Here is a 24251-nt window from a genome sequence, read left to right as displayed (position 1 = left end):
GGCCGCGCTGTTATCCGTCGGCCGACAGATTGTGTATGTACGGCCGCGCGCGACCGGATCGATTATTGCTGACAGAGTGAATGACCGGCAAACGTACTACGGATTACGGTTATCGATTACGGGAATCGAGATGCTGCTTGCCGATATCGATCGCCGATCGTACGCCGTTAACGTCGACGGCGGCCTAATCCCGCGCCGGTTAACGGCATTGCCGTCGGTGCGTTGCGAAGCAGGCCAGGAGTTTAATCGTTCGCTCCCGCTAATCGTTTGCATAATGCTGTAACTGCAACGTCGCGTAATACTTTCGCTTCCTATTCGTGCGGCGCGTAATACGCGAGCACGTCGCTGCACTGTCAGGGATTACTCCAGATTGGTGACAAGTGGACAGATGGAATTACTCCGCGCGAATATTTGCTGTTGCAGCGATCGCGCGCGTTAGAGCGATGATATTTTACGAGCTTTCGATCCCATCGGAAGCGAAGAGCTTTTCGCAATAAGGCTGCGGAAATAGGTGGATGCACAAATATAATAATGCGAAAATGTACAAATACAAATAATAATGAAACGTTATCGTTCCAGAGCGGAATGGGATCTCGTTTTAAGAGAACTTTAATTGCTATAAGCGCCTAATGTAGAACGTCAAAATTTGAGAGCTCGAAAAATACACGAGCTTCGCAAACACAGAGGGAAGCGTTCGGGAAAGGTATTGATTTTCGCGGGGAAACATTTTGCCATAATGTTGTCGAGCACGAGATTGCAGGACGTATATGGTATCGAATATCGGTAACAGGCAATAAGGTGTCCGAAGTGTTCCGAAGTTCCAGACGACGGCTGATCCATCTCGAATAGAATTAGTTCGCGGGGAAGGTTTTAGATTCTAATTGGCTCTGGCCGCGGTGACCCAGCGATCGGGAAACCGAGAACTATCCGAGAAGCTGGTCACGAAGTGACTAAACTTTTTTCCCTTTATTTTTGTGCCATCGGTTCTCCCGGGAAGAATGTTCACTACACGAGAAAACAATTCGTAATTCATCGCATTTGCCCTTTTTACCTCCGCCTTACGTCTGCGGTTTACATTGGACAACTCTTGTCACGAGTTTGCCTTAGTTTGCATGTTAATTCGGGACATTTTTTTATTTTGCCGTTACACGAACGCTGCATAATATATTTTTGCTCTCGCGTTTTATTTTGTGAAATTTAAATTATATACATATATATGTATATATATATATAAATAAAATTTAAATTTGTTTTCGCTTTATTATATATATAAATATATATATATATAAAATATATATAAAGCGAGATAATAATGTTATTTATTTGTTTTGTTCTAATCCGCTGTGTGAATTGCCCCAATTTATTCTTATTGTTTAGAATTTTGGAGTTGTCGCCGAAAATTTAAGCGATAGATCAGGAATGACTTAAGTATATCTTGCACGAATCTTATATGTTAATCGTACTTTGATTATAATAATCTTGTTAAGATCATAGCGACCGGGGTTTTTTTTTTATCAAAAGAATGTCAGACTAGTCTTTCTAGTTTTTAATATTACAACGCGCTTACGTGAAACCGATTGTGATTTCCAGCTAAGCGACGGTACCGTATCCGAAGCGCCGCGGCGCGTCGCCGTCGAGGGCGGCCCCGGAAGCGGCCGGACCACTCTCTGTTTGCGACTACTGCACCAGTGGGCGACTCAGAGCGACGGTCCCGCGCTGGCGTTTATCGTGCCGCTGCGCGAGCTTCGCGGCAGCCCGGTCCTGAATTATCTGACGCGGGAATTATTCCCAAGAACGGCCGCGTTGGGCGACGCGGTCGCCCAGGTGTGGCGCACTTTGCACCTGATGGAGGATCGCGTGCTCTTCGTCCTGGACGGTTACGACGAGTGCGTGGGCGGCCGAGCGTCGCTCGGCGACGCGGCCGATCTGTTGGAGGGACGGCTGTTCCCGGACGCCAGGATCCTGGTCACGTGCTCGCCCAGCAATTCGACCGCCCTCGCGCCCTTGGTCCAACGTAGAATCCATCTGGCCGGTCTCGAGTGGCCGCATGTCGAGCGGCTCTGCGTGGCCTACTTCATTCACAACGACATCGCCGAGAAGGCCTGCGAGTTCCTTGAGGCGCTCAACGTGCAACCGCAGTCTGTCAGGCAGCTCGGCCAGCATCCGCTTGGTTGGATCATGCTCTGCTGCTTGTATCAGGTAGGATTTGTGGCTATAAATGTCAAATATCTGCTGGTTATGCGAAAGATTTTAGTTAAAAGCTACACCTCTTATTTGTTAAATTACAAAATATTGGTTTTTACTAATTTTATTTGAGGGCATTTTATATTGTGAAACATTGTCTCTAACAATAAAGTTAATTTAGCAACGAATTTTATATTTCTATACGTAAATTTATTCAAGTTCTGGTTTAACAAAACCAGTCTTTCTATAATATTTAATATTTAATTATGATAGCTAAATATGATTGTTTCTATATCGCAAATATATACGCGACAGTTTTGCTGCGATTGCAAATTTTTTTTCTTTGTATTTTGCTTTAGAAATGATTAGTTTTTCAATCTAGACGACACATAAGATGATATATAAGAGAGCCCTAGAAAATTCTACAGAATACCTTGATCCACGTGTACGATTTTCGTTATCAGGACTCCGGAAGTCTGCCGACCGAGACAAGCGCCCTCGTGCAAGCGGCGGTGAAGTGCATCGTGAAGAGGAGCTTAGACCCGCCGATTCCCTATAACGAGGAGATCCCGGGCCATTGTAGGAAACGTCTCGAGGACTTCGGCAAGGTGTCCCTGGCTGCCCTAAGGGAGGGCAGATGCTGTTACACAGAGGCTGAGCTGAGGGCGCGGGGTGGCGGCATCGAGGTCACTCGACTCGGCTTCCTCACGAGGGGACTGACCTTCGGTCAGAGACGCAAGCCGGACCTCTACACGCCGATCCACATGGCGGTGGCGGAGTTCCTGGCGGCGTACTATCTCACCTCGGTTGCGCAATACGCCAACATTCTGCGCCGCGAACTGGAGGGCCTACCGTCGGGCATCATCGGCCATCTGGCCGGTCTGCTGGGCCCGAAGACCCACCTGATTCTGAATCAATTGTGCCCGCTGGAGGTGCCACCCAGGGCCGTGTTCTCGCTGCTGAAGGCGGCCGGCGCGTCCGACGGCAACATCTCGGCGGTCTGCCGACTGGTTGGCGCCGGCCCCGGATTCGGACCCGCGCCCAACGAACGACCTCCGGCTCCGCTGGTGCACACGTCCCCTCTGGAGCTGGAGGGATGGGCCAGGATCCTTGAGAGTCCCGCTTGCACGCTCGAGGCGCTCGAGGTGGTGTTCCAAGTGGAGCGTGGATCCGACCCGAGATATCTGGACGATTTCTTCGACGCGCTCGCCGGCAACGAGAGCGTCAAACTCGTCAGGATCACGTCCTTGCTGGGGCAGGAGTTCCCGGCGGACGAGGCGCAGCGTTTGGCCGGACACCTGAAGAGCGTGCTCGGCAAGAAGAAGCTCAACGACTTCGAGCTTGTCATCACCTGTCTCGAGGAGGCGGCCCATGATAGGTGAGTCGTTTTACCGATATATTATACCCACTCGGCGAAGCGAACTTCAAATCGTCCTTCAACTTGTCGCGATTCCCCGAAGGATAGCAAGTTCCGAGCAACTCGTAAGACTGCCAGCTAAGCGCGTTTCAGGAGAATAAACTATGTACAACGCACCGAGCAGATTTACCGTTACATAATTGAGTTGCCGAGATTGGTACACGAGCGGGAAGCTCGTGTAGTATTTTTACCTCGGATTTCTTACCTATCCGCTTAATATCTCTTCCGTCTAGTTAGCTCTACGTACTTGCCTAATTTTTTATATTTTATTATATCATTTATCATCAATTTTATCGCCGTTTCAGCGCTCCTTTTCACTTATCTCAATTACCAATCTTTTATCTTATCGCGATTGAATTTTCGTCTAAAATTTCCGCACCATTGTTCCACGGGGAAATCTTTCAATTAACAATGGACCATAACGACGATTTTCTGCGTCGAAAAGTACGGGATCACTTTATGGGACGACTCATCGCGTCGTCGATCCACTTGCGCGACTCAATAGCTCGAAGGATAAAGAGCCTAGCGAATGTGTCGGCATTATTGCACCTCGAGGACGCTCGATACGGCGCCGTCGATAGCTTCGGCGACGACGACAACGACGGCAAAGAGTTATTATAGAAAGCCTGCTTGTCCGTCCTTGGTCGTATATGAGGTTGACCAGGACAAGCGGTCAATGAGAATATTTGCTCTTCCGCGCCGCGAAAAGAAGTGCAAAAGACGAGAGAGCGAACGGAGGTCTATATTTAGATTTCTACGTTGAGAGAGCTATAAAGCTAAAAGAAGAAGGACAAATAAAGAGAAGCGAAATTAATAAAAAAGTTTTAGTATTTGTATAAATGGACATAGATATCTCGATATTTATATCGAGATTTATATCGCCAATTGTAGAAGAAAATTATAATGGATCTTTTTAGAAAATAATACTGATGACAATGAGTCACTTATTTAGAATAAATTATTCGAGATAAAAAGCTCTCTTGAGTCTTTAATGCTGTAATTAATGTTTTTGTCATAATCAGCATACATGTCTTAGTCATTTGTTAGTGACCGTAAATATTTTAAAATGTTGGCCGTCGCTGCGGCACGCTCGTGAGCGTATAGTATAAATCATGAGGATTTATCGTTAAGCCCGGCGACTGTCATTCCTCCCGAAAATTCCATCGGGCACGCGCGATTCCCACGGAGACGTCAAAATTGAGAAATTTGTTTTGTCGCGCGGACGAAGGACGACGAAAAGGTCCATCGCGCGGATATTTGTCTTTGCCCGAGGAAGGGAGCGGGGTGAAACGGCAGACGCGGAAAAAGCGTGTTTACCTTGCGAGAGAATCGAGCGGGCACACATTCGCGTATACTTGCGCGCCCTGGCTCGCACACGAACGAGAGAAGACTTCTCGCTCCGAGGAGGATCATCACGATCTGCGGTTTTTTAACCCGTGAGAAATTCCACGACGGCTCCATATAATGAGAAATTGTAATAGTCGCACGGCCAAGGTACCGCGAGGAGGAAAAAAAAATCGCTGAAAGCCATTATCGTCGATCTTGCTTAAATTAAAATAAAAATAGTCGTGACGTTGTATTAATTTTTTTGCTGTTATTAAAGGATGGTAATTCGCAGTTCTCTGGAATGAAAGATTTATGCTGCTGAATTCTCGTGCTCCGCAAATTTGCCAAGTGCCGTTTACATTACAATAATTAAACTATCGATTTACCTTACACGTGAAACGAAGTTCCATATAAATTAACTTCTTTCGTTTTTTTTGCATACTTCCGAATTTTTCCTGCTGCATCACCGAGCGTAATCAGACTGTTTACGCGCATAACTAATGCACACGCGATTGCATGCAATTGCATGTATACAGTACGCAAGGGTGTAGCTTTTGAAGGAACCTTTTCGAGGCTTCTCGTTTACGAGGCTTCCTCGCGGTGGATTTCAATTTCTTTCGCAACGCTCGCGCTCCCTCGGCTCAACTCGAACTTCACCGATTTTTCCCGGTTTTATTTAAAGTGCCGCGCACACTCGGGCGTCACTCGCCTGTTTCAAGCTTTACATTTTTCGATTCCGTCGAGACGCTTAAACTCTCCCTTTCTCCGTGTCCCCGAGGAGACGGAGAAAGTATTTCCACGGGCGGGTTCGTGAACTCGATTCTCACCGATGAACTTGCCCCGTCGCGCCGACCTCGAATGCAAAATCGAGCGGACGCGTGGAATTCGAAACGTCGCGACACGACGGTTCGCTTTTAGAATATGCTATCGCAATTGTCACTTGACTTATCTAAAGACTTTTAGAAATGTTAGTTAGATATTTTATACTTCCAAATAGGAATTCTTCCAAATTAATTTATTATTGTCTTATCTCCTTTCTCTTCAAACTCGCTATTGACGATCTACTTTATTTTTATTTTATTTTAGATTATTCTTTCAAATATATTTTCATATATTTTGTCACGTATGACTTTATATGCAAAACATATTTAATTATATTTTAGCGTCATATTTTATAAAAATATTACCATTTTGCGAAAGGAGGTCCACTGAAAGAGATTCTTCCGGCAGACGATTCCAATTTTGCGAATGGGACGCGAAACTAATATTTCACCTTCTTCGTGCTTAAGAATTCAATCTCGTTCAACCTTGAGGTCAAGAGTCTAGCACCTCTTTATTTTCACCGGGGAATTTCTCTTCCTGACAAAACATATCGTTTTTCTTGAATTATATATTCCGGGCGTGGCGCAAATTCGTTTTTTTTTTTTCGGAGGAACAAGGTGGGGGAATAAAAGAGGCTATTACAATTGCGAACGGCACATAACAGTCGAGAATGCACTTTCTGCGGGCAACTGCAAATTCTCGAAAGAAAGCTCGGTGGAAAAAGAGACAAAGGGAGAAAGAGAAAGAGACGACGATGGAACATTAAAGAAAACGACGAGACGCGCCGCGAGCTTTAACTTGCAGACCAGACTCACCGTCTCCCCGTTTTTTACCCTTTCGCGCTCTCTTATTGAATCTCACGGCCTCAATCCCTTCGGTTTTATCCCGTTGCCGCGAGCTTTTTCCCCGGAGACTTTCTCCCCGCCGCGCTTTATATGTATTACGATTTTATTCTTTGCTCGTCACTTCCTTTTCGTGCAAAATTCTATTCCCTTGCGCAAAAAAAATACAAATAAATTTTTAACCGTTGGACCAAATCAGATTTTGCTTTTAATGAACGCTTCAATCCCCGTCGTTTTGCGAAACAACTCAAATCCGATTCGCGTCTGACGAATTAAGCGAGAGAGTCATATCTCTCCGAATATTTGCAACGTGGAAAGTATTTTCCGAAATATCCTTTCTCTCCGTATTGTATTCTGCTTTAAATGCGATTAAACGCTCGCAAGCTCTGAGCGCGCTTTCGTTCGCTCTGCTTTTCGTCATCGGTCTTCCCTCCCAACGCGAATGCACAGCCCTTCCTCGCGAAGTCTCTCTTCAAGCTTTACGAGAGCAGTCATCTTTTCCGCGATGCAACTGCGAGGCGGCGGAATAAAAGGCGGGAGTGGGGGAGGGGGAGGGGGAGCGAACACCTACCCATTTGCCTCGGAGAAACTCTCCCTCTCTCGACGATACGGCCGCCGGCTCATTGTTTCGCGTCGAAACGTTCTCCTTGTTTCAACCTCCACCTCTACACCACCACGAAACCCTTTACGCTTCATTCTATCACCTTTCCGTAACGCCAGGTCGTCACTTTTGTTCTCGCGGTGCGAGAGTCGATATTATTATCTTTTCTATTCGAACGACGACGGGGGAATCGATCGGGGCCATCGTCGCCTCGAATGTATTCCTGAAGAGTTCATTCTTCCCTGATAATACCGAAGCTATCGTATGCCGCAAAATAAAAGCCATGATCGTGCACGACGCGGTATTGTCGAGGTCAATGTATATCTCTCTCATCATCTATATTTTATTTTATTTTAATTTATAATATACTATAATAATTTATTATTATACTTAATGCTAAAAAAATATTAAACTATATAGTATTTTATTAATGTACTATTTAATACCTTCGCGAATTTTTGTGCTACATTCTTTACTTAATCCATAATTTTTCCCGAATGGCGAAAATTAAAGCAGATTTTTATAGTAAAAATACATCTAACGAACAATGAAGTAAAAATGTAATTTATTCTTTCTTTTAAGATAATTATTATCTGTTTTTTTTTCTAATGTTATCCAAATTCTTTCTCTTTAACTCTTTAACTCTGTATCTTTGTTAAAAAAATTATTAAATTAAAGAATTTTCCCTCTAATAGTCTGTGTGTTTAGATGAACGGAGTGAAATTTTTGAAATTCACGATATATTTTATCGCCTGTTTGGAGCTAGTTACCATGCAAAGTGGCGAAGTTGCATCGTGAAAATTCTCCCCCTTTTTTCCTCCCTTCTCGCGCGAGATGCGGCGGATTATCACGTTTGCTGTGATGTGCGCCTTCTAAGTACGAATTCTTCCCGCGTACCTTCCGACGATGTCGAAAGGTAGAGCGAATGCCCGATTAATATTACGATCCACGTTACGAGAATGCTGCCTGCCGTTTCCGCAACTATACACTTAGCCCGTCGTTTCCGCGCTTCTCGCGCGGAATGCCGCTGGCTTGCGCGCTTCGGCCGCAATTCTCTCACGTCTCGAACGCGGAACGGCCAATTCCGCGCGAAAGCTTCGGTCGCAGGTAGCGTAATTCGCTATAAAAGAAAGGCAAAAATCAAGGGAAAAGGAAACGGCGAAGAAAGATAACGGGAAGGAACAGTTATATAAATATATAAAAAAGAAACCGCGGAGAAAAGCGAATAAAACGGCTTGTGAAAGAATTAAAAGAAAGAAAATGTACGAAAAGAGAAGAATGTATTAAAAAATGAATATAGAATGGAAAGGAAAGTATATTAAATTTGATCATAATATCGTGTTATAACATTTATCGATTAATTATCTATACATGTATTATATATGACGTTTGTGCATATTGCTGCAATTTATGCAAAGTCCCGACACGATTACTTATTATTATATTGTTACTAATTTATATTAATATTAGACCGCGCGAAAACACAAAAGGCGCATAATAACACGTCTGACAATGAGTGATAAGGTGATGAAGGAATCCTCCACATCTCGTCCGTTACAGTCTTTTGCGGAAGAGAGGGAAGTTCTAAGCGCTAGTTAGAACTTACGCTACACTTGACTTGGGCCAATTTTCGAGCACACCGCGAGTAATCGGGGGGGGGGGGATGCGCAACTCGGGCGTCGCCTTCCGCCTGCGCCTCTCGTTAGTCTCGTTGTCGGCGAGCACCACACACGCGAGAAAATCCAGGCTTTCGCCTAACGTTCCCCAGAGGAGGAGCGACGGGACTTTGCATAATGCGTTATCCGTGCGCGTGCCCACACACACACACACACACACACGCGCGCGCGCGCCAGACACGCCGCCGGAGGAATAACGCCGCGAATAGACAGCGTGAAATGCGCATATTACATATGCATAAATATATATTCGCCGACGCGAGTCCGCGCCGTTAACTCGCCGCCGACCGAATTTACATCCGGTTGCAACCGCCGGGCGCTCGTGGCGCAGCATCCGCTCGGCGCTCGCATTCGAGCGCGGGATGCGTCTTTCGCGCGCGCCCGGCTCCAAAAGCCGAGCTCCCCGAAAGGGCATCCCTCTGTCTGGGGGGGATGTCCCTCCTCCCCCTTCCCCTACCTCCTCCCCTTCGTACCTCGTGTCAGATCCGCGCTGTGCAGTTTTTCCGGACTGTAATGCCGGGAATGTAACGCGGCGCGAACGTAACACCGATGGAAATTCCCTCCGCTCACGTTTCATTTAGCATAATTTAAACCCGAATGTACATAACAGCTGCAATATTAACCGCACTCCCCGAGTAAACCAATACCACCACCATGTATAATGTGTATGCGAAGTTCGTTTCTCCAAAAACGTTTGCGGCTTATGACGGACAATTAATCTGCCATACGCCTGCGCGTGTGTTTATATGTTTAACAATAATAATTAAACATTATTAACTTGCGTCGAGTTTCACGAAAAAAGTAATTTTTTCTCGATATTTGTTTTGCACATATTTTTCTGACTTTAGAAGACATATAAATGTTTAGGTTTCATTTTATTTCAATTGGTTCAATTTGAATTTGATTTTTTGTTGTTCATGTAATTTCAATTATTCATTCGCTCTCGTTGAGAATTATTCGACGTTATAGTGTATACGATGATAAAACGCGCGAGACTAAGTAAGTGTCCCATTAACGCCGTCATTAACGCGATTGATTTCAGACTGGAGTGCGTGGTGAACGCTCTTTGTCGCGGCCTGAGTCACGCCTCCGGCAGCCTGTCGCGTCTGGTGCTCGACATGAATCTGTCCGGCGAGCAAGTGTCCCGGGTCTGCGAGGCACTTCGCGACTGCATTCAAGTGCAGGCGCTGCACTTGCCCCATTTAGGCTGCGGATGCGAGGGCCTGGCGTCGGTCGCCGAGTTGCTGAAGGAACGGCCGCTGCTGGCGCTCAACCTGGCTGGCAGCTGGGGCGCCAAGAACGAGGATCCGTCCAGCTCTGGCATCAGTATGGGTAAAACCTTGCCATTATTGCCCTCGATTCGTCGGTTCCGCGATTCCGCGATACTTACTTCACGTAAATTAGATATTGGCACATTATATCTCATCCAAATTAAACTTGTGACTACATTTTTAAATGAGTAGTCAATAAAACATTTGATACACATTTGAGAAATTACGAATTATCTATTAAATTAAGGATACTCAAAGATTTTCGTATCCAATAGTAGTTGCGAGTAAAGACCCCTTTTAGCGGTAATCTTTTTAATTAAAAAATTCAACTTTATAGACTGAATTTACATTATGACGTACATAATATCGAAAGTATATGCATGGATGCTTTCGCGATAAATCGCGTCAGCAAAATTGCGAGCTTTGCTCGATCGACGCAAAGCGTGTGCATACATAAGGTCGTCGTTTGATGTCTACGAATTTTTCGCGAGATATCAAACGCATTCCATATTTTATCGCCGACTCAGGCGAATTTTTTCTTTGCAATTAAATCGTCCCTTCTGTGGACATATTTTTTTCTGTGCTGTATCGAGATTGCCAAGAGTTCTTTCTTAAGAAACTGTGCTCTACTTAGAAAAGGCGAATCAGTCATTCTATAGGTGTATCGTATTATGATTTCTTTTTAAGTGTATAAATTAATGTGCACACATACACGTGAAAAACATGAACAAAGTTAAAAAATGTTTAATTTGGAAACCATTTTTTACTCGTTACGCTTATTATTTTAATGTACGTATCAGAAAACTTTTTTTTTTATAAAACTAGCAATATTTTGTCTTTTTATATCCTTGAAAGTTTTTCAAGTTCGAGATGAAACGCTCGAGGTGTTTCTTTTTGGAACAAGTGATAATGGCATTCGCGAGTCTTCCGTAGATTTCATAGGATAGTAATTTCGCGGCTATGTCCGGGGTTACGTCTCATAATGGTTGAATTGTTGTCAACGGTCCGACCGCGACAAGTTACGGAAGAGCGACAACGGTGACACGCGTCGCCGGGCGACGCCACGTCGGCGTCGCAGTCACATCGATACGACCGCGGCAAAAGTAACATTGTTGCACGGATGTACGCTCGCCATTAACTCCGACTCCGGAATTAGAAACTCGCGAAACGGAAGCGTGCGAATTGCGCCGACAAATCCGCGCGAGCGAAAGTTGCGGCCGACGTTAAAACGACGAACTTTGGCCCTTTCGAAACTTTAAGTCGCGCCATTTGCCCGCGGATACACGGACTGGAATGCTCCATTTATTCGCTCACAGTATTTGCGACAATCAAAACGACGATTGGCAGTCAGTGACAGTTAAGACAAAATCAAAATTGATATATTAAAATAAATAAAGATATTTATATTAATAGGAATACCACTCAATTCTCCGTTATAACAGATCATAGATTAAAGTTTTCACTGCATAATTTCGATTGTGACAATATTGCTATATTGGATGAAGAATATAACTCATCTTAACAAGCGATTAATCTCAGAGATGATATATATAAAAAAACAATCTAATGGTTTAAATCTACAAAGTGACAAATTCCAGTCGCCACAAAATATCGGATTATTTATATATTTCTTTTTTTATTTTTTATTTTTAATTAAATTTAGAAAAATTGAGCACCACTTTTATTGTTTAAAATTTTTTGAAAAAAGAAATGAATAGTAACGAATTATATGATCCTCATTTTTCACAACAAAAGAAATTTTATTTTTCAAAAATCGTGTAAATATTATAATTTATCAATTTCTTTAAAGTAGTATCAACTATTCAAGTTTTCATTAAAACAAATCGTTAAATAATTTACTTTCTACAGTAATAATCAAGCTAAATAATCAACATGTCAATATGTCATGAACTACGATAAGATCGATATCCGTTGACAAATTGATATACATACAAGCGCAATTATCGGAACACGCAAACTTTACGCCGATACTGTTTGCCAATTTTGATCGCTTGTGATTCGAAAACTATCGTAATCTTGATATTAGACCATCTGGCTCTAATTAATCTCCAGAATACTCTGGTAATATTAAAATATTAATGACGGGTCAACTCCTATAAATATCCGCGCGCACGCAGATAAAAGATTTCTCTTCTCACCGATGGTTCATTCGCAGCTTCACAGAAAGAGGTAACAATTATAAGCACCGTTGGTGCACACTTCGGTAAGAGCCAATCCGTTTACGAGACCCGAGCAAGAATCGCTTGGCTCGTCGAACGAAGTAAAAGCAGCTCATCGCACCCTCTCTTCTCGAGAAATTGCCAATCGATCGGACTTAAGAGTGACTACGTCTCGCAAGGAAGCTCGCGACTTTTGCACCACGCCGTAAGATTGCTCGCAGATTCCCAAAGGAATCACTTTCCGTCGTATCCGTCCTGTTTTTCCTGACTGGAAGGTCCTCGTAAAATAATAAATAGAAAATTCCTCGTGTAATCAAAGTGTCACATCTCGCGATAAATGAATAAAAAGAGCAAGCTCATTTTTATTCCTCCCTTAAGTATTATACTCTCATACAGACGTGTAGGGGAAAAAGGATTGGTTTGATTAAAAAAGTTCGCGCGCTCGCGAATATTGCTCGCTTTATTGAACGTCCGGTCAAATTAATAAAATGATACGCTAATTTTTTTGATAAATGGATTCTGTTAAAAGTTAAAACACTAAGGTGTCGAACTGCACATACTTCGTTAACTTCGTATTATTCGGTTCGAATTCGTTTTCCAATTATCTGTTTCAATTTCTCTCCGTAATTAGAAAAAAAAATTGATTTACGAGATGATTAAATGGGCTTTCTATCTGAGCGGTTTGTATGGTTCAATTGCGACCGTATCTGCTTTGGGAAATAATACGTCGTTTAGAATCACAACCGCGCAGCGGTGTTAATCCCAAAGTTTTTCTAATGGCGCCACGTTCCGGTCGCGCAAATGGCTCCAAACGAAACTAAGCCATTACAACTTTCGAGCCGTGTAAGGTCTGCGCAATTAACGATTATTATGTTAGCTCGGAATTGAGAGTGCGCGCGAGTTTGCTTATCAACTCCGTTAAAACACATTGGACCGCGGTCCAACGTATGCGTATTCATTGAGAGACTAATAAGTTGTATTTAGTGACTTTATAATTACTTTGCAATTATCTTAAACACGCTTCAAGTATTCGGGATTAATTATTAAAGTTCTTGTGCTACAAAAGCTCGGTATTGACTCTAACTGTTTTACAAAAGCACGCGGTGAAAAGTTTTATTCTTATTTCTCGCTAGAAGTTAATATTAGCACTGAAATTATTAGGATATACGCTGGATAAACTAAGTAAATGATTTTAAAGAATGATTTCTCGCATAAACTCGAGGCAAAATTTTACATAACCAAATGTCCGAAACGGCTTAGTTTCAAAAATATAGGGTGTCAAAGTTGAAGGAAAAATTTTCCTTTTTTTTCAAAAATTTCAAATGTCATAAAAATAACCCGAGTGATTTTCAAAATTTTGTCTTTCAACAGTTGAATAAATTTATATGAAAGTTGTAGGTCTTTTAGTAAAAGCCACGGACCGTCTTCCATTTCTCAGAGATCTGACTGAAATGGAATTATAGTGTAATCTCTCGAATTTCTCATTCTTGAATTTAGGATTCCTGAAATACCTGCGGCTCGCTCGATCGACCCCCGATCGTTCTCAAAAGAGAGTAACGTTACGCCCGAAGGATCACGTTTAGTCAGGCATCCCTTTCTAATCGCTTCTGCCTTCCCTCCATCTCCGCCCTCCCTCGTCTTAGTCACGAAATCGCTTTGCATCGTTGTTCGCTGCAATGCGCGCGTTTTCTCGAACGAGTCGAGTACGGTCTCTCGCCGACCGGCGGCATCCAATCACGCTAAAACGCCTCAGATAACATTGAATCGTCCCGAGGCACATTGGTGTAAGCAATACGCGTAACAGCAGCATTCGTAAATTTACCTGATTGCTTTAAACAAACCATCGATCGCGTCGCGTAAAAACTGGAATCACGTTGGGCGAATTGTGAAATGGGAAAATTGTAAAGGATTGCGTGTGAAAGTTGACGAATTTTATGTAAAAGAAATAATGTAATAGCAACACTTTTTGGAAGAGCATCTCATAATCTGTGCAAATTGTATGTATGCATTACGTATAAAAGTGATATTAAATTTCAGTGTGACAAAGAGATAATCGCTTGAGAATAAAATAGCAGGACAAAAAATTTAGGATTATATAGGTACGTAATTACGTGCAATGAGAAAATGCAGAATAATCGTTGGAAGTCAATTCGGAAAATGAGACTACTAATTTGTGAAAGTGCTGAGACGAATAAAATAAATCCGTAAGATAATCTTAAAAGCTCACTTCACATTTTGGAAATGACACTTAACGTAAAACGTTAAGTGTCATTCCCAAAATGTTTGCAATCTTTCCTTTGCTGCTCCACGTTTCTTATCAATTTCACATTGTGTGTAACGATGTCAAGTTTCCGAGTTTAACGTAAGAAAAATAGCGAGTTTCTCGAAACACGGTAATAAAACAGCCATCGAAATTATCTCTCGCTTATGCTATCAAAGCGTTTACGCCGTGTTAGGGAATATGAAATGTAAATTGAATGTCGGAGCGGGTGGGGCGGCAGGGAGGGACAACATAAGCTATCGGCATCGCGAAATTGCTTTTCCCATCGAAAGGATTGGACGTCTTCTTGTTACCGATCGTCCTTAACTAGGTCGTCACCCCACCAATTGGACTCTATTATAATTAATTTGGCACAGTACGAGCGGATAAACGCTCTGCAAGTCGCGCTGATCGATCGTAGGGCAAAAACTTTCCACGCTTCCGTGTCGTGATAGAGTAAGTTTAGTACAATGCAGCGAGAAATTTCTACCTCTCTGCGCACAAAGGAGACAATAATTAATACCGAATTATGCATTCGCGAGGTCTCTCGAGTAGAGCGAATAAATGGGTTTGTATTAAACTTTCTTTTCCATTATCCGAAAATATTGAAAGACAACAAATTTTAATGAAACTAACGAGACATTAGCAAGAGATTTCTCGCATCTTTCTCTCTCTTTTTCTCTGCATGAAAGAGGTATAAAATAATTAAAATTATATTAAGCATCCAAACAGTAAATATTATACGAACAGTAGAAATAATTAATTTTATAATAAACTCTATTGAAATGCTGTCTGCAAATTAATTTATTCATTAATCAATTAATTCTCCCTTTAGTTCTCTTTCTCTCTCTCGCCATATCTCTTCGTAAAATTATTTATGAATTAACTTGATTAACAGAAAGAGGTAAAAGCGTCTCGAGTTTATTAATATTCAAAGCTTGATTGTCAATCGTAAATTACGTATAATTAAGTAGTAATTACATTAATGTTATTTTGGATTAAATAAACATCATTATTTAATTAATTTTGGTTGCAATTTCACAACCTGTTCTCAAGAACAAATAGGAGACATGCGAGAAGCATGAAAAGAAGCTTAAGGCCTTTTTCATTTTCTGCGTCAACCGCCTAAATAAATTGATATGAAAGAGCTTTATAACGCCGGCGGATAATAAGTCAAGTCGATGTTCAAACGCACGAAATCAGACATTTTTCTCATACCGAAACTTTTTCACAAAGAAGTTCTTTTACCGCGAGGAACATCTCTCTCTCTCCCTTACTTTTGCGCCTTGTACATTATTACTCGTCGAGATATTGCATTAAAAAATACAGTAGCAAATGATATTTTTCAAAAGCGTTATTATTCAAGTCGGCAAATTACAATCCCTTTAAATAATAGTAGAAGCACACGAAATACTTATTACGCGCTTAAATAAATGCCTAAAATAAATTTCACAAATTATAAAATAAAATTACATTTACGGCGTAATAATTCACGGCACTTTAACACGACATATTTCGGCATCATAATACGTCAATCTAATTAACATTATCATAATCACTTCACGTGTGTCACGAGCATCGATGATTCATTAATGAAATCGCGAGTTCGCTACCTCGTCGGGTTAATCATCGTCCGAATGATCGCGCGACGTAACGCGATTTTCCGTCCCAGTTACGGCGTAACTTCGTATTACGTGAAACTCCGACAATGTCCCGGCGGTGTCCATCAATTTAATACTTGACAACGACGACGACGACGACGACGACGACGATGAGAGAAAGAACGACACACATTTGCATCGCGCGTCTAAGCACACGCTCGAGAGAGAGGGAGAGAGAGTGTGTGTGTAGAAGTTTGTGTGAAGTTTACGAACAAAAGTTAACACTTATTATAACAACTCAACTTGGAAATTCTCCGGAAACTATACGAGAGAGAGAGAGAAAGAGAGAGAGAGAGGGAAAGAGAAAGAGAGGAGATACTGTCTGCCCGTCGCGAGCAAAGACAGAAATCCCCGCAGCTGGCTGGTGGACACGACTTTCTCGTCACCGAGTAGACGGGGTATAATTAATCCGGGCTCGGTTGGGCCAAGCACACGTCTTGCACGTATACGAGGGTAACCAGAGACTAACGGAACGCTTTGAATGAGGCAGATACGATACATTGAGAGACATCCAATCGACTAAATCGTCTCTCTTTCGCCATTTGTTGCTCTCGAATCGAATTTACGAAAAGTGTTCGTCGTCACGAGGGCTGAAATTATATCGTCATTTTCTTTCGGTATATCGCGCCACTTGAAAACATCGAACGATGAAGAGAAATTAAGAGAATATTTTTGTCGAACGACTGCCGCATATTTTACGTTTTTGCCGATACGTGAGAGGAGCTTCGAAGAAACGAAAGTTTGCGCACTCAAGGGCGCTGAGTTCCTCGAGGATCCGAGAGTGTCGAGTTTCTAAAGGATTCAACGATCCAAGGACCCGTTGAGTTTGAAAGTTTTACGAACTAAGGATCTCGAAGACTTCAGATTACGAAGTGTTACAGACTGGAGATATAAGGATTCCAAAATCGAGGAACTGAGGGAAGGGGGAAAGAGGATCGATTGCGCGAGACTTGAGCGACATGTCAGCCCCATCCGGAATTGCCCTGACGAATGGCTCTCTCTCTCTCTCTCTCTCTCTCTCTCTCTCTCTCTCTCTCTCTCTCTCTCTCGTCGAAATGAAACATCGAGATCGAGCGACGTGCGTCACGGATTAATATTCACCGTGGAATCTCTCGCGTGTCAGTTTCCTCGAATTTTCCCGTACATCTAATTTTCCCCGGACGATATACACGTCCCAGATGAGATCACGTCCAAAAAGGAGTTTAAGCCCCCGCGCTCAAACCCCCGGTACCGTAGAATCCGTATTTGAGCTTGTCTGATGTACAGCGCATCCCTCGTTGAACATCCGGAGCAACGTTAACGTTACCGGCAACGTCGTAACTACGGAGGGCAAAATGAGAGAGGAAGAGCATTGGTTTTAAGTCTTTTAGACGTTTAGACGTATTAGCTACGTCCACAGAAAGAAAAAGATTTTATGTTTTCGTTACTGGAATTTCAGAATTTTATCAACTATTTCCTTAAAACTTTTGATATCCTTTCTTTTATAATCAATACATAAATCATATTTTACGTCGCTTTCGCTTTTGTTCGCATATTTTGTATTATAACAACATATATTACAGTAATTTTTCGATGATATATTTTTTAAATATTTTCTTTTACAAACAGGAATGTATATGCGATTAATAATAGTATAAAATATATTATTTGTGGGATTCAAGGAAGGGTGTATAATGTTTTATTTATGTTTCTGGAGTTCTACGCCACTGCTGGTCGCGTTTGACTGTAATTCTGGACGGATACGATGGCGGAGCGCTCTCGAAATAGCGATAAACATTCCCTAATTTAATTAGTAATTACGAAATGCTCGTTGCAATGCGCCGGACGCGATGGCACGATTATCGTACGTGGCGGTGTACTCCCGCTCGGATAACTCGTCCTACGTGGCCTGCCGTTGATTGATCGCGTTACACAGCGGGCCCGATTACAGAACAACGCGTCGCCGCGTGGTTACGAGTTTAACGCTGATAAAATTCGCGCTCTATAATCGAAATCTGCGCCCGGTTTCGATGAAACGACACCGCTAGGCGAAAAGAATCGGGGACTCTATGAAATTGGAAATTGGAAACGAAGATGTTTATTTAGAATTTATATCCGAATTTCTAATTATTGATAATTTAATTATTAAGTTATTAAAAATAATTATTTAATATTTTACTTTTAAAATATTTCTATCCATATATCTTTTATATAAAATATATATAAAAAACAATAAAAGAATATATATATATATATATATATATTTTAGCATAAAATGTAAAAGAAAAAATAGTATAAAACCGACTGTCTCATTTCAAATAAGGAAGCCGAGGAAATCTACGGCGATACTGCGCGCTTGCGGAATTACTCAATTTCACCCATGCCCGAGAAGTGTATTTGCGGCTATAAAGAAGCTTCTAAACAAATTTACTCGTGGCGGCAACCGCCGCTTATGTTCCGTATACCGCCCCGGTAAAGCGGTTACTATCGATAAGACAAGTGGAAATTGTGCGCGGGGGCATCTACCCCCATAAAAAGTTACGTATCGTCGTCACGTTGCTCGCTCGTACGAGAAGAACAAATCACCTTCCATAAACCTCGTCTTTCGCCTTTTCAATTTCGCGCTATCCTCCCGCATATTCCGTATACCACCCTCCCCCTCACCCGTGTCGTAAAGGTTTTTCACGCGAGCTTATTTAACTTTTCCTTTAAGCCAATCGCACGAGAAGAACGTGTCGGTCGCGCTGCGCGCGACATTTTAATATTTGACTCCGCGTACTCCTGCGACGAATATCGAACACTGCGGAGATCTTCTTTTATCTTTTGCATTTTGCATCTCTTTCACAGGTATAGTTTAGGTACTATAATTTAATTTCCGCTGCATCATACTTTTTTTTCTATATGTCTCTCTCTCTCTCTCTCTCTCTCTCTCTCTCTCTCTCTCCTTCGTTTCGACTCAATTTTGCTTTAATCTAAGAATCTTATAAGGTTGCAAAGTTTTGGCGAGACCATTCTGATGTGATAATTTAACGACAGGTTCAGGCTCGGGTTCCGGTTCCGGCAGCAGCGGATGCGCCTCTAGCACTCTCGGCACCCTACCGCTAAATCGCTGCTACTCATCCTTACCCAGGGGCGCGCTAACGGCTTACGGCAGCCTGACACGACCCGCCACCCTGCCGCGTCTTCCGCTGGGCCTCGGCTTGGGCCCGGCACCCAACACGGGTAACGGGCCGCTGCCACAAAATGACCGGGATCGAGACAGCAACGGCAGCAGCAAGAGAAACAGCGACAGCGTGCTCTGCCATCGGCTGCCCTTGCTACATCCCCTGCCCACGTGCGACATCACCAGCCATCAGGGCACCGGCTTCCACGAGATATTCAACGCTATCAGGTAACTCGTCTTGCATGATTTCTTTTTCTTTTGTATTTCTTTCATTTTTGTAGTCTTTATACATATATTAATTGTATCAAGGAAAAAAATGGCTAAAAAGTGTTTTTGAATTAAATTAAACTCTTTGAAGAAATATTTAATTCTTTCAAAAAATTTAATTTAATTCAAAAATCTTTCTCATAAATATTATCGGTTTAACCGTAATAAAAAATGTTATATTGAAAAATAATATTTTTTTGTGGCGATTGCATCGTAATAAAATTCTCGCTATTTTTATCGTCCATGAGACACTCTTTGCTTCGCGTTTTATATATATTTTTCGTTGGGCCCGGATAAGTACACGGCCTGCCGAACTTTCCGAGTTTCCCTCGTTCGAAAAACTCGAACTCTCGGGACGATATCTAATGGTCGGCCCGAATGACGGCGAATGCATCCCGCTTCTTCCCGCTACAGCCGGGCCCGAGCGTGGCGATTGGAGAAGTTGCGCGATTTCTACGGCATTGCTGCGCGCCGGGGAGAGAGAGAGAGAGAGAGAGAGAGAGAGAGAGAGAGAGAGAGAGAGAGAGACGGCTGTTGACGTAATCGAGGAAGCTTCAACAGCTTCCGACCGAAGTTTCCGCCGCCGTCCGCGAGAAGTTCGCATAATTTCGCCAACGAAATATTCCCGCTCGTTCCCTTTAATTTCCATAACTCATTTACCGGCCGTTCAAGAAGAAAAGGGGACTCTGAGGAAGTTCGCCGATGCCTTGCTCGTCGTAGGTCGCGCGAATATATTCTTGCTCCCGAGAAGAGGGAGCCTTCCTCTTCGTCGGGGAAGAGTAATCAGGAGGGCCAAGTTGTTCGGCCATTTGCGGGGTTTGCTTCAAGGCCGCGAGCGTAATATGCCCTCCTCGTACGCACGAGAATTCGAGAGCGGAGAGGCGAATTGAATGGCAAGATCATTTTTCTCCCTGAAATCTTTCTGCTTTATAAAGAAATTGTTACCTCCAAAGTTTGCCTTCTCTTTCTCTTTCCCGCGGAAAATTCTCTTCCGAAATTTTATTGGGAACTATTACCGAAATTGCCAATCGGTAAAACTTTCGAAAAACTTTTTCATGAAATTTTTGCGCGATACAAGAGGCGCAATTATTATTTCAAACGTAATGTTGCGTCAGCACGTGACGGTATCTTGTTGAATATTTGATTCAGTCAGATTATTGTACCGGAACGCACACTGTTGGAATATGTATGGGCGCTTGTATTCATTTATGCGTAAAAATATCTACATATATGCGTCAAGACCGGTCACTCGATCCATCTCGACCATAAAACATTTGGTTGTGATGGTAATTACGATGGTAATGGCAAATGTGATTAAGTCGATAACGAAATGTCGCGCATAATTATTAACGTTAGCCGCGCTTAACGTCATCCTACATGAAATTATTGGATTTTCATGCGGAACTGTTATTGGTGCGCGTGATAGACGAAGATCGATCGGGATTTATGCGACATCAACATTTCGCACTGGCTGCAGCAGATTGATTCTTCCCTTCCCCCACCGGATTAGCAGCGCGTATATACTTTGCATATTCGTGTACTTCAATAAATAATATCGCTTACAGATAAATTAATTTTAACGCTCGGAAACTTCGGTCGGAAGCTGCTTAAGCTTTCTCGATTACGTCAACAGCCGTCTCTCTCTCTCTCTCTGACGCGTCGCAATGTCGTAGAAATTGCGCAACTTCTCCAATCGCTACGCTCGCCGCGGGCCCGGCTGCAGCGGGAAGAAACAGGATGCATTCGCCAGCACTCGGGCCGACCATTAGATAGCGTTCCGAGAGTTCGAGTTCTTCCCGGACGAGGGGAACTCGGAAAGTTCGACGGTCCGTGCGCTTATCCGGGCGAGAAGTCCGATATTTCGCGTAATTACCGTTGGAGCTTGCCCGAAGCTGTGCGAGATTCGCCCGAATAATTTACAGATTTATTCGGGAATGATCAAATATCATCTCCTTTTTTTTATAAAATTTAGATATGTGTAACTTCCGAGCTTTGTATTCGTTGCTATAAAATGTTCTTTGATTAATTTATTTTTTCCATAGTTATTTAATTCCCTTTTTTATCAAATTTAAATAATCCGTGTAATATTCTGAAATTTATATATTTATTATCTCGTACAAAATATTCTTTGATTAATTTAACATTTATTTTTTATTAATAATATTTTAAACTGGACGCGCAATTACTTTCCATGTATAACTGTTCAATAATAAATATATTGTATATATATCTATACAATATATTAACAAAAAAAAATTTAATGTAGTCAATATTAACTACTTTTAATTTAAATTAATTAATAACTTAGAAGATTTGTAATTTTTTTATTTTTAAGATGTTAGGAGAAATGACTTATGTCTTATCTCAAGTATTATAACGAGACTGGGATTGTAAGACGATCGCAGCTGGGATTAGATATTAATTCATCCCCGTACCTTACAGATCTTACATAGCTGGATCGTATATCCGTGGACCATTAATTACATTTAAAACAGCATGCGTCTCATGATTTATTGTTCGCGTATCGCGCCGGAGTGTCGCGCGATACGGTGGTCCAGCCGGAGGCGGCGGCGGCGGCGGCGACGGCGGCGGGTGGAAGGAAGTCGATCCATTTCTCGCAGATGCGAACCGACACGGGGGTGCTCCCAACTGTATTCTAAAGATCTCGGAAAGATTTCTTAAGACCCGCGACGGGAATAAAAGTTCCACCCGCGCCGCCACAGCTGCCCCGTTCGGCCGTTCGTCTTTTTCGCGCCTGCGAAAGTCGGATCACCCGGGTGTGCGTGCGTGTTTCGATTCCGAAAGCGATAAATAACTCACGTCCCGCCCTACGTTAATTGCCCGTGCCCGCTCGAACGCGCCAGGAGTGCTCTCGCGCATCCGATAAACCCGTGAGTCCTCTGTCAAGATAATTATTGTAACATTGAGCGACGAACGTGCGGGACACCGTAATTTTTTTCCAACGATTAATACGAATAGTCAAATCAGTCAGAAGAATGGCGACCATTAATTTCGTCGTCGGAAAAAGTGGCTGTCACTGTTACTCCATTGCCGCGTTTATCACGCTCGAACTGAAAATAATACCGTCGATCACGGGATGCGGAGTGACGAAAGAAACGAGATTCGAGTTATTTCAATCGTTTTTTAACTTCATTGGAGCGCACAATAAGTCTAACTCGTGATTTGTACTCGTATCCAAATAATAACTAATATAAAACCAACGAGCCGGATTCGTTATGATTTTAACGATAGTTTTTAAAAATAACTCAGTTTTTATTTATAAAAACAACTTATTACTACTATTTTCTAAAGTAAATTTATTTTGCATTTGTATTCTTAATAAACATTTTAGAATATAAATTTCTAAGAAATTTATACTCTAGATTTTTATCATTATTACATGAATGACGGAAATAAATGCTTTCCTCTCTGGCTTCGGCGTTCGGGAAATAAATGCGGTTAAGCTGATTCAAATGAGATTAATTCTCTCCCATCTAATCGTTAAAAACGAATTAAAAATGTTTATTCATTTGTTTTCTTGACGCGAGCAAATCAACTCGCGCGAAACGCTTGATGAACGCGGGAATGAATCGATAGGAATCGCGGGGCCAAGCTGTGGGTTAATGGAACCGCGTCTTGCGTATTATTGCAGATTATCGCCGCGTAATATCGCGCGAGAAAATTACGTTGTTTACCCGCGTTACATTCCGTTGGCGCTGAATAGACCTGGCGAGCAATTTCGCGAGGATTTGTTGTACGTTATCGGTATTAAATGCACAGAACCGACGATTTGGCTCGGCTTGGCGTAAAACCGACCCCGGGAATCTAATTTACAGTTTACCCCCCGCGACGCCCTTACATCATGAAACGAGAGAGTGCGCGAACTCGAACGAAACGTCAGCTACGTGACGTCGACGTGTTTTTTTTTTCGGACGAGCGACGTGTTGTTTCCGCCGAATTTCGGGAAACGGTAAATTTCACGACTCACGGCGACTTCGTCGTGACGTGTGTGGATATGTGTGGATGTGCGCGTAACAGGTGTAGGCAAGCGCGCATACATACGGCAAAGGTGATGTTTTTAATTAAAAACTCACCTTCGCCCGAGTCCGGGCGGCGCCGAGTCGCGCGGACACCCGCGGCAAATTGGAGCCCTTGGCGGAAAAATATATCCTAGATTATTCCACGGGCACGGTCCAACGTCTTTCCGCGCGCGCGGGGCGAGCTCCCAAACACGCCCGCCCTCCGACCGACGTGCAGTATCCGCGCGACGACGCGCAAACGTATTCCATTAAATTTCTCGCGCCGGCCTTTATCGCTTTACCGCCGTCCGACTTTCGCTTCCGACCTGAACTTACGGCGCGCGGAAAAATAACGTCGAAATTTCAAAAGCGCGAGAAACGCTCGAGTTTGTATGTCGAAGAAATATTACTCTGAGCATCGGACCCTCGATTGAGTCTTCTCCGTAAGACTGGCTGCGAGCGATAAGCGCGCGTGTCTGAAAGCTGAAAATACACTACAGTTGCGCGAAGTTGCTTTATTACATCCGACTCCGGATCCGACTCCGTTTCTAACCGAGAAACGTTCACCGATTCATTAAAATGA

At 42.8% G+C, this 24251-nt stretch overlaps 1 protein-coding gene across 1 annotated transcript in view; it reads left to right on the top strand.

The window, feature by feature from the left end:
* The window catches only part of LOC105451048, a 126688-nt gene that overhangs the window by 71545 nt on the left and 30892 nt on the right, over positions 1–24251 (top strand). The window contains exons 5-8 of the mRNA XM_011691245.1: positions 1591–2199; positions 2649–3562; positions 9911–10200; positions 19256–19610. Coding sequence (XP_011689547.1) covers positions 1591–2199; positions 2649–3562; positions 9911–10200; positions 19256–19610 — 2168 coding nt within the window. The remainder of the gene's footprint in view (positions 1–1590; positions 2200–2648; positions 3563–9910; positions 10201–19255; positions 19611–24251) is intronic.

This window comes from Wasmannia auropunctata, unplaced genomic scaffold, assembly GCF_000956235.1.
Source record: "Wasmannia auropunctata unplaced genomic scaffold, wasmannia.A_1.0 LD336053.1, whole genome shotgun sequence".
NCBI classification, from domain to species: Eukaryota; Metazoa; Arthropoda; class Insecta; order Hymenoptera; family Formicidae; genus Wasmannia; species Wasmannia auropunctata.
The sequence above is the reverse complement of the archived record's forward strand: the minus strand, read 5'-3'. Positions and strand labels throughout refer to the sequence as shown.